Genomic DNA, 10,436 nt, shown 5'->3' with positions numbered 1-10,436 from the left:
CGAACAGGCCAAACTGGGCCAACCGGACCCAAGTTGGGCCCAAGGGCCCAGCCAAGCTTCATTAAATGAATGAAACTCAGCTCCCTCTCTTCTCCATGAACAAACACACGCTGAACACACAAGGGGAAGGGAGAAAAATAAAACCCTTGCTCCTATTCACTTTCAATCTTCCATTGATCATAACTTTTGATCCGAGATTTCGATTGACGCACCGTTTGGGGCCACGCGACCGCGGAGTCGATCTCTACAAAACCCATATCAAGATTCCTGAGGTAAGCCATGTTTTATCCTTCGATTTCCAGCCCTTAGTTTCGGGTTTCATGGGTAAAAATGTTGAGATTTTGAACTCCTTTGTGTTATAGGATCAAATTAACTTGAAAGGAAGGTTTTTCCTAGCTCCCTTGGTCCTTGTGTAAGGTGAGATTCTCAACCCTAAGCTAAAGACTTGAGATTTTGTGATTTAGTGATTAAGTTATTGTGTTTGGGTGTGATATTGTGGCTTAGGCATTGTATATGTGTGTTTTGGAGCTTGATTGGTGATTTTGGAAAGCTTTGGTGTGGAGTCCCAAGCTTGAAAATCTGTTGGTGAGGCTTTGGAAGCCTTGGAAGTTGAATTTGAGAGTGTTTCGGGTGGAACGGGAATTGGCCAAGGTATGGTTTCGGTTTTCTGTATCTAAAATGTAATGTGGTTATGAAAACGTAGGTGTTGCGGTATTTTATAACCCACAAACTTACCGGCAAGTGCACCGGATCGTACCAAGTAATACCGTACGTGAGTAAGGGTCGATCCTACGAGGATTGATGGATTAAGCAACAGTAGCGTTTGATAGGATTAGTTAGACAAGCAAAAAATAATGTTTGGAAGTTCAAAAGCATTAACAGTATGTTCAGAATATTAAAGACAAGCAGATAAATAAGTTTGGAATAAAATATTGAGAAAACAGTTAAGGTTTCAGAGTTATCTATTTTTCCGAATTAACTTTTCTTACTAACTAATTTAATCATGCAAGATTTAATTCATGGCAAAAGGCACGCGGTTAGAGCCCCGGGCTGGGCTCCTCCCACTGCTTGGGAGCTTACGGTTTCATGTTCTATTTCACTCCCCGATGGGGGTTCTTTTCACCCTTCCCTCGCGGTACTACTTCACTATCGGTCACCCAGGAGTATTTAGCCTTGCAAGGTGGTCCTTGCTGATTCACACGGGATTCCTATATATGACTAGACCCTAATTCCTTAGACCTTTCTAGTCTCCTCTAATATTCATTAACTGCCAATTCCTTGGTCAATTAATTCCAATTAGAAGCTACATGATCAAATTCCAGTTTATATGCCACAAAAACTCTAATTACCCAAAAAAAAGATTATATGTCACGTATCCCGTTAAATCCAGATAATTAAAATTTAGGAGTATGTTTTCAAGCTGTTGTTCAAGTAAAGTGCTTTTCCAAGTTTTACAAGAACTCAAATAGAAAGAGGGTCATACTTCCATTCCACCCAAATTCATAAAATAAAGGACAAAAATAATTCTTAAATTATAAATCCACACATGAATTAAAATAGAAAAAGCAATAAAATCAATCCATACAAATAGACAGAGCTCATAACCTTAACAATGGAGGATTAGTTGCTCATGAAATGTGAGATGTAAATTTGTATAGAATTTCCTAATGGAATCCCCCTAATGTAATGTACCTAATAGAAGAGAAGTCTCCCCTTTTTATAACTAATCCTAATTAATCTAATATTTAAAAATTAAGATAATATCTTTTCCTATTTTAAAATCAAATTTGAATTTAAATCAGAATTAACTAACTACTCCGTGTCTTGTAACATGGAGACCACTTGGCTTCACTGGATCCGCGCCTTAGGTGCTAAAATGGGGCCCAGAAATCACCCCCAGCATTTTCTGCGTTTTCTACACGTGGCGCATGTCACGCGTACGCGTCAATCATGCGTACGCGTCGATGGTCTTTTCTGCGAGTCACGCGGACGCGTCGGTCATGCGCACGCGTCGCTGTGCAAATCTTCAAATCACGGGTACGCGTCAGTCACGCGCACGCGTCGCCATGGATACTTCCAGATCACGCGCACGCTATAGGCACGCGTGCACGTCGCTCCTTGCAGCCATCTCCGTTGATTCTTGTGCTACAGAAACTCTGTCAAATTCTGCCAAATGCTACCTAAAATAAATAAAATTGCCCAAAACTCAAAATAGCATCCATAGCGGCTAAAATATAATTAATTCTTCATTAAACTCAGCAAATTAGATGCAAATTCACTAGGAAAAGATAGGAAAGATGCTCACGCATCAGTAGGCTAGTGGCCCTAAGAGAAGATTTGGAAATATTGGGGTGAATAATGGATGATGTGAGTTGTGTTATTATGTATGTATTTTGGTGAATTGTGAAATGTTGATGTAATTGTTTGGATGAGTTGAATTGAGTGGAATATATGAGTAATGGTGATAATGGTTGGTAAAACATGTGGTGTTGTATGGGATATGAACCATTGTGTTTAATTAATAGTAAGTTTGAGGCTTTTGTTGGTAAGCATGATTGAGTGTATGATATTGATATGTGTATGATCATGATGATTGATAACTTGAATAAATGCTTGGAAAGTTGAATTACGGGGTGTTGATTATAAATTGAGAGTATTGATTTGGAAATTAGTTAAATGTGGAATCATTGGGGGGTTGATGATTGGATGAGAGGTTATAAATGTTTGATGTTGGAATGGTTGAATTTAGTTGGTTTTAAATGAGTTTGGTAAATGTATGTTTTGAAAATAGAGAGTTTATAAGTTTTGGTAAAAATTGGAATTTTGATGAACTTCAACGGATCATATCTTGAGCAATTGTTTTCAAACTTTGATGAATTTTATGTCAATGGAAAGATAATTTTATAAGATTTAAAATGGTTTAACTTTGGTGGAAATTCGAATTTTGTGGATGGAGATATGATCATTTGAAGTTTGGGTTGAAAATATGAATTCCGCAACTTCTGCAGAATTTGTGATTTCTAGTTTGTGTGCGCATGCACAGCCCTATGCGCACGCACACTCTACGAGAATTTGGTCCTATGCGCACGCACAGCCTTGTGCGTATGCACACGCGAAGACAAGGCTGTTGGTGGCAGCGCTAGCATGCCCTGTGCGCACGTGCAACCAACGAAGGATTTCGAGCTGTGCGTACGCTCAACCCTGAAAGTTTCGCTTTCTGTGTCTAAAAATATTTCTGGGCGAGCGCACGCACACCTTGTGCGTACACACGCGACCCAGTTCTTTTCAAAAATTTTGTTTTCAAGCTTTTCACATTCCCAACAAGCTCGTAACCTTCCGAGATGTTATATCACACTTATAAACCCCTAAATTTCATCCCTTAAATCTTAATTTGATGTAAAATGTCTAGTGAATGAAAGTACGCTAGTGAAGAAGGTAACTTGTGGAGGAAGAAAGGGGATGTTGTGCTGAGTTATGATAAGTACAATGAATGATGATGGTATGAGTTGTCGATGAGGATGGTGGAGTAATATACATGTTGTGAGCCGAATGTTGTGTATGTTATGAGCTGAATGGCTGATTGTGAATCATTAACTTAAGCCGGATGGCTGAGATGAATGTTGAGTCATGGCTGAGGATAAATGCATGTATAATTCATGGATGGATGTAATAAATGAATAATGAATGAAAAGATTAGATGTGAGTATGTTTGTTTGCTTTCTCGCTGGTTGTAAGGGTGACAGGGCACCGACACCCTCAAATAGTAAATGGGTGACAGGGCGCGCATACCCTCTAATGGTAAAGTGACGACAGGACGCGTATACCCTCTAATGGTAAAATAGCGACAGGGCGCAGATGCCCTATAATGGCGACAGGGCGCATATACCCTCTAATGATATTAAGGCACAATAGAGAGACTATGCTCGGGTTAGCTACCGGACGCGTCGGGTTGGCTAATTAACAGACAGATGAGACTCATCAGCCACTAGGACAGGCATGCATCATATACATTATATGTGGTTTGTCTGGATTGCCTAATTGATTGCATCATTACTTGCTTCTTGCTTAATTGTCTTATCTACTTCCTACTTGTGCATTTCCTTGTATGATATACTTGTGCTTGCATCTGTTACTGTTAGTGATTGGGAGGTTTGCAGGATTTGAAAAAAGGATGTTAGTTAGTCTTAAGATTCTTAAGTTAGTCACCTATTTATGCGTTTTGATTATAATTTGGAAGTTCTAGAATTTTCTTCGGCTTTTTCAGGACATTACATGTTAGATATTTAGGCACTGTTACCATGATGAGAACCTCCGGTTCTCACCCATGCAGATTTTGTGGTTTTCAGATGCAGGACGTGAGGTTCCTCGCTGAGGCATGCAGGAGACTTCCTTTTGGCGAAGGCCCTTAGTATCTTGGGATTTTATTTTGGTTTATATACTTGTTTAGATACTTATATTCTCCACTGTATATATATTTTGTATTGACTCCTCTTAGAGGTTATTTTGGAGAAACATGTTTTGTATTTTGTCAGTTGGTTTCTTTTGGGATTTTCTTACTATATATGTATGTATACTGTATGCTCGGACCGGTTATCCTCACAAGCCGAGTCCCGAGTCTTGATATACATATTTTGGCACTCATGTATGTCTCTACGCATTATCTTACTCCTTATACGTTCGTTTACGTTATCGATCGGAGAGTTGTGCTTTTCGATTTAAACGGTTTTGATTTACCCTTTTTTCTTTGAATGCTCCTAGTTATAAACATTCTTGTAATACTATATGTACTAGATCTTATCTTTAGAGGGCGTAATGCCTTGCCACCTCTGTCTTATGACTTAAGCATAAGGCTCCGTGTGGTAGAGTGTTACATTATGGTATCAGAGCCGTTCGTTCCTGTAGAGCATGAGGGGCGGACTGACTATGCTTCTGTGCATTCTCTGTGTCTGTGCTTATGTGTTATTAGGATATCTGACTGATAAACATAGCATAAAGTCCATGAGTTGCATTTGAAACTTTGAAGCGCTAGACTTGCGATATTGAGACTGGTCACCTTGATATCACTTGTTTGGTGTGGACAGGACCAGATGGCGACTCGTGGGCGCGGTTGCGGTCGAGCGAGAGGTAGGAATCAATCTGAGGAACACGAGATGAATGCGAACAACCCCGTGAACTTTATGGCAGCGTTGCAGAACATGGCTGATGCTATGCAGGCCACTGCTGAGGCACTTGGACAGCAGATGAACAATAATCAAAATAGGAGAAATGGCGAAAATAGGACTCAAGGTCCAATGACATTGGCGACCTTCTTAAAAGTCAATCCGCCAAAGTTTAAGGGAACTACTAGTCCAACTGAGGCCGACACTTGATTTCAAGCTATAGAGAGAGCGCTGCAAGTACAGCTGGTGCCTGAAGAGCATCACATCGAGTTTGCCACTTACTTGCTCACTAGGAAAGCGTCACATTGGTGGTAGGGAACCCGACGTCTCATACAGCAAGGCAATGATCCGATCACCTGGGATGCCTTCCAGGAGGAATTCTATAAGAAGTACTTCCCGAATTCTGCCAAGATGGCCAAAGAACTATAGTTACTGTAGCTGAAGCAGGGAACTATGTCTATATCCGAGTATACGAATAAGTTTGAGGAGTTATTCAGATTCTCTCACATGTGTCAAGGGACCTCGGGAGACTTCGAGGAGTGGAAGTGCATCAAGTATGAGGGAGGACTTCGGAGTGACATTCTGAGCTTCATAGGACCGATGGAGATTAGGGTCTTTTCCGAACTCGTGAATAAGAGTCGTGCCGCTGAAGAATGTGTGAGGAAGGCTGCTAAAGCGGAGAATGACCGCCATAAGTCCCACTATAGGGAGCACAACCAAAGAGTCGCATCAAGGGGCCAAGAATTTAAGAGAAGAGGATACCCACAATATTTTCCCCAAAAACGGAATAACTTTGCGACGAATGAGGATCTACAAGGAAACGGTAGGGAAAAACAAACAGCGGCTGCTTCTGAGGTTCTGAGTTGTCAGAGATGTGGACGTCATCACCCAAATAGGCCGTGTCGTTATGGTTCGGGCTTATGTTACAATTGCGGGAAGTCAAGAAATTTGATCAGAGATTGCCCACACAGGAGGGACCGAGGTACTGCCGGATCCGATCCTCAAATTCAAGGTAATAAGAAAATTGACAACTTAATTCTTTACCACTTTATGCAATATTGGCTACTAGTATTCACTCATAACACATGGTTGAATAATCATGATCTGTTCTAGACGACCCTAAGTTATTTTAATTGAAGGATTGGTTAGCATAGATGAATAGGAAGATTCTTAATATAATGCGATTAGAGTGATATGGCGGAGGCGAGAGACTCCAGAGGTGAGATGCTGCAAGGATTGGTAAAGCGCGAGTGACTATTGGTTAGATTAAGAAGGGAACCCTCACGCGGACTCATGGAGCGAACGATATTTTTAAGAAAGAAGTAAAGTTCTTGGCCATGTAATGAGTAAACAGGGGATAGCTGTAGATCCTTCTAAGGTAGAAGCAGTGATGGATTGGGGGCGACCGACCTCAGTTACTCAGATAAGAAGTTTTTTGGGTCTATCTGGCTACTATTGGAGGTTCATCAGAGGCTTCTCGCAAGGAGCTTTGCCACTGACAAATTCACCTGCTAGGACGCGTCGTTTGTTTGGATTTTTGAGTGTGAGCAAAGTTTCCAAACATTAAATCAAAAGTTGACTACTACGCCTGTGTTGGAATTAAGTTCCAAGTTTTTTTTGATCATCCTCGTCCTTCTTACTATTGCACTCACAAGTGACGTGACTATAGCATAAACATGCGTTACAAATTAAATGAAGACTCTCATATTTCACATCAAAAATTCTATCAACTACAATAGACCTCACAATAGGAATCCAAGATTAATAATTTGGACACACGCTCTTACGCACTTCCCTCTTTCTGCCATTTTAATTGCAAGATCAACCCTTAAGGGAACACCTAAAATAAAGGCCACTAGCTTCATTGCTTTCTCATTGTAGTACCATATATTCAAACTTTGGATTCTCACCCACACCAACGTAGATCTAAAGGTCTTTTTTTTTTAGGACAGAAGTCAATCGTCCAAGGTTTCATGACAGCATACGATTCCACTATCATCCACGGACCACTCAGGAGATCCCTTTTCCTATCTTTGGGAAGATCAAATTTGACCATAATTAAACTCGACGTCTTGCATGTCACATCCTCCTTTCAATTCCCAAACCCCTTTTAATTTGTGATTTTTGGCAATGTAACTCATATTTTTCAAAGATTTTAATGATAATGACATCCTTATATGACTGAACAAATGCTGCCTTCGTCTCCTCTGAAAATATAATTTTTAGTGGAGTCCATATTCCTGTTTGTCAATGACCTTAACAAGCTTTTCATCTACTAGGGCAGGATCCCTTGTGAAAGGTTAAGAAGATTAGAAGAAGAAAACCTAAGACTTTCCTTGTCCTGAAAAGAAATCTTAGTTAAACGAGGTACCTCCCTGTTTCGTTCGCCCTTCTCCAGTTTTGCTCACTTCCGAAACACCTGAGGCAACCCCCCGCACTCGACATCCTCACCGTGTCTCACCTTTGCACTCTCGCTCTCCGCTTCCACTCTCTCCTCCACTCATTCTCTCGCTTTTTACCTAAAATATTAATTGTTTATTAGCAAAAAAATTAATTATCTTGCATATCTTAAAAAATATAAGTAGGTTAACTAATAAGAAATGAAAAGTAAGTATATTTTATTGTGTTTTCAATCTATATTATATATAATACAAGGCTGCAAATTTAACACACTCTTAGGGAGCTAACAGGAATTACAATTGAAATGGAACTAATGACTAGACGAAGAAAAAACAGTAATAATGGAAATACATTCATCTCCTTTTCTAACAAATCAAAGCTTTGGAATTTGGTCACCCAAAAAAAAAAAACTTTGGAATTTTAAAGAACAACAAAAAGAGACAATAATTAATTATATATTTAGTGCAACTGGAATAGCTCGGAGTGGTTGATCCATGTCCATATCCTCATGCTTGATATTGTTTTCAAGTTTCCAATCAAAAGAATTGACCAATGATCCCAACATCACATGCATCATTCTAATAGCAAGTGGTGAACCGGGACAAATTCTTCTCCCACTACCAAACGGTGTGAGCTGAAAATCTCTTCCTTTAACATCAATATTAGACCCCAAAAACCTCTCAGGCAAAAACAAATTTGCATCTTCCCATATATTAGGGTTTCTACCAATAGCCCATGCATTTATTAGAACTCTTGCACCCTTTGGGATTGTGTAACCTGAGATTTCAACATCAACTTTTGCTTTTCTTGGGAGCAAAAGTGGAGCTGGTGGATGCAATCTTAGTGTCTCTTTTATTATGGCTTGTAAGTATGGCAGTTTAGCAACATCGGATTCCTCGATGGGGTTTCCCTTTCCAATGATTTGTTCTAATTCTTGTTTGGCTTTTGACATGGCCTTTGGGTTATGAAGTAATTCAGTCATTGCTCTTTCTAATCCATATGCAGTGGTGTCTGTTCCCGCAACAAGTAGATCCTATAAAACAAGTTGTGTTTGTTTTAGTGAGAAATTCTATAAACAATAGGCCTTATACATTATTTTATGGTATGAAGGTGATGAGTTACCAAATACAATAACGAAAAAAGATAAATGGTACATTTTATCATTATTCTATATGAAAAATATAATGGATAGAATTTAATTTTTAAAATATATAATTTAATATTTAAAAAAATTGATATTCACCGAAAATATTAACTTATCTAGAGCAATGAAAAAAAATGAAAAGGAAAAAGAGAGAGGAATCTCACAAGTAAAAAATGTTTGATTTTTTCTCTATCCATCTTCTCACTATCCTGATGAGAAATATCAAGAAGCGTGTCCAGCATGTCATTGTTTGTGACGTAATTATCCCCCTCTTCTCTTAGCTTCAACCGTTTATCAATCAACTTGTCTAGTCTATGAAAAAACATGGTAATGTAATTAGCAGTGTTCCTTTGAAGTCCTTGTGGATCAAACACCTTCAACACCGGAAAAACATCAACCACATTTGCTGTTCCTGATAGTTTCAAGAGAGTAGAAACAATATCTTTGTACTCATCTTTATCATTCTCCACAGATTCAACAAAATCCTCAGACACAAAAGTATAGGACAAAAAATTTATGCATGCCCTAAAAGCCGCTCTCCCAACATCAACAGCTTCTCCGGTTAGGCCGTATTTTTGCATATCGTTAAGAAGATCTAGAAGCTTCTTGCGCCTAAGGCCTTGACTCATGTCGAGGACCTTGGTGGAGAACAATTGTTCATTGCATATTTTTCTTAGATCTTTCCAAAGTGGACAAACCGGTAAGAAGGGCAAGCTATAATTGTGGTGATCGAGAGCGGTTACAATAGTTGGAACTGTTCGATCTGAGAACAACAGATCATTGGTTTGTAGCACTTCTTTGGCAATGTTTGGAGAAGATATGATTATGGTAGTTGATGATTGAATAAGTTTTAGAAGCATTATGTCTGGGGCATGAAGCTTAGCGAGCTTGGCTAGTGTTTGTTGTGGCTTATTGCAAAACTCAACAAGGTTTTGCATCATGGTAAGAAAGGAAGGTCCCGGTGGAAGGTTCTTGAAGTTTTGTTTTGTGGTGTTTGCATGAAGTGATAATGTGCGAAGAAATTTGGTGACAATAATGCACGTAAAGAAAAGGGCAGTGATTATTAGTGACATGGGCAAGTGAGAATATTGCTTTGGAAATAATAAGAGGATGTGACCTTTTGACTCCTCAATTGCGATATTTTGCTCAAAAAGTGAAGAAATAAATAATGTTGATGAATTTGAATTCATTGTTGAAGGCCAATGTGGTGAGAATGTTTTATTTGCCTTTGAGTTCGAAAGAGAGGAGTTTTGTTGAGAAGTGAGATGAGGGTGTGATTTCGGTGGTGAGATTATGAATTATTTAGGGGGTATATATAGTGTCTTGTGCCTCGATAAGAATTAAGAACAGATGGATTATTTATTTATTTATTACTATTCTATATGAGGTGGTGGTGGAGCCAAGATTGGTGGGAGTGCATGCATGGAACGTTCCCTGATATACAGAATATGTATTGACTGAAATATATTGTATTATAATAAAAAGTCTTTTCTGTGGTTTAATTAATAACGATACAGAAATATTAGCACGTGTATGTGCAAACATAATGTGATTTTTTTGTCTTAATTAGGATGGACATATATTCATGGAGTATGTCTCATCAGTCATCACACAATTCTAAAACTAATACGCACTATATAAATATATAATATGTTTATCTTACTTTAGTAAACAGATATCTCAAAGTCTAATTAGCTAAATTCACAATTTTTTATCGCCTACGAGCTAGCTCC

General features: G+C 38.9%; 1 protein-coding gene across 1 annotated transcript; it reads right to left on the bottom strand.

Annotated features, from left to right (window-relative positions):
• Positions 1–7,750: 7,750 nt before the first annotated feature.
• Positions 7,751–9,976, bottom strand: LOC107459624 (geraniol 8-hydroxylase). Its single transcript, XM_016077860.3, has 2 exons — positions 8,868–9,976; positions 7,751–8,592 (listed from the first exon to the last, which is right to left on the bottom strand). Exons 1-2 carry the CDS (start codon positions 9,891–9,893, stop codon positions 8,011–8,013), a joined length of 1,608 nt encoding a protein of 535 aa, XP_015933346.2. The 5' UTR covers positions 9,894–9,976; the 3' UTR covers positions 7,751–8,010.
• Positions 9,977–10,436: the final 460 nt, after the last annotated feature.

The sequence above is a fragment of the Arachis duranensis genome, chromosome 7 (assembly GCF_000817695.3).
Source record: "Arachis duranensis cultivar V14167 chromosome 7, aradu.V14167.gnm2.J7QH, whole genome shotgun sequence".
Lineage (NCBI taxonomy): Eukaryota > Viridiplantae > Streptophyta > Magnoliopsida > Fabales > Fabaceae > Arachis > Arachis duranensis.
Note: the sequence above shows the minus strand (reverse complement) of the source record. Positions and strands in the feature narration are given on the sequence as shown.

Excerpts from the sequence above, each read along its gene's own strand:
- LOC107459624 (XM_016077860.3), bottom strand. The coding sequence starts at position 9,893 with ATGAATTCAAATTCATCAACATTATTTATTTCTTCACTTTTTGAGCAA. Across the intron at positions 8,593-8,867 it reads AAATCAAACATTTTTTACTT|GATCTACTTGTTGCGGGAAC; the intron begins GTGAGATTCCTC and ends CTTGTTTTATAG.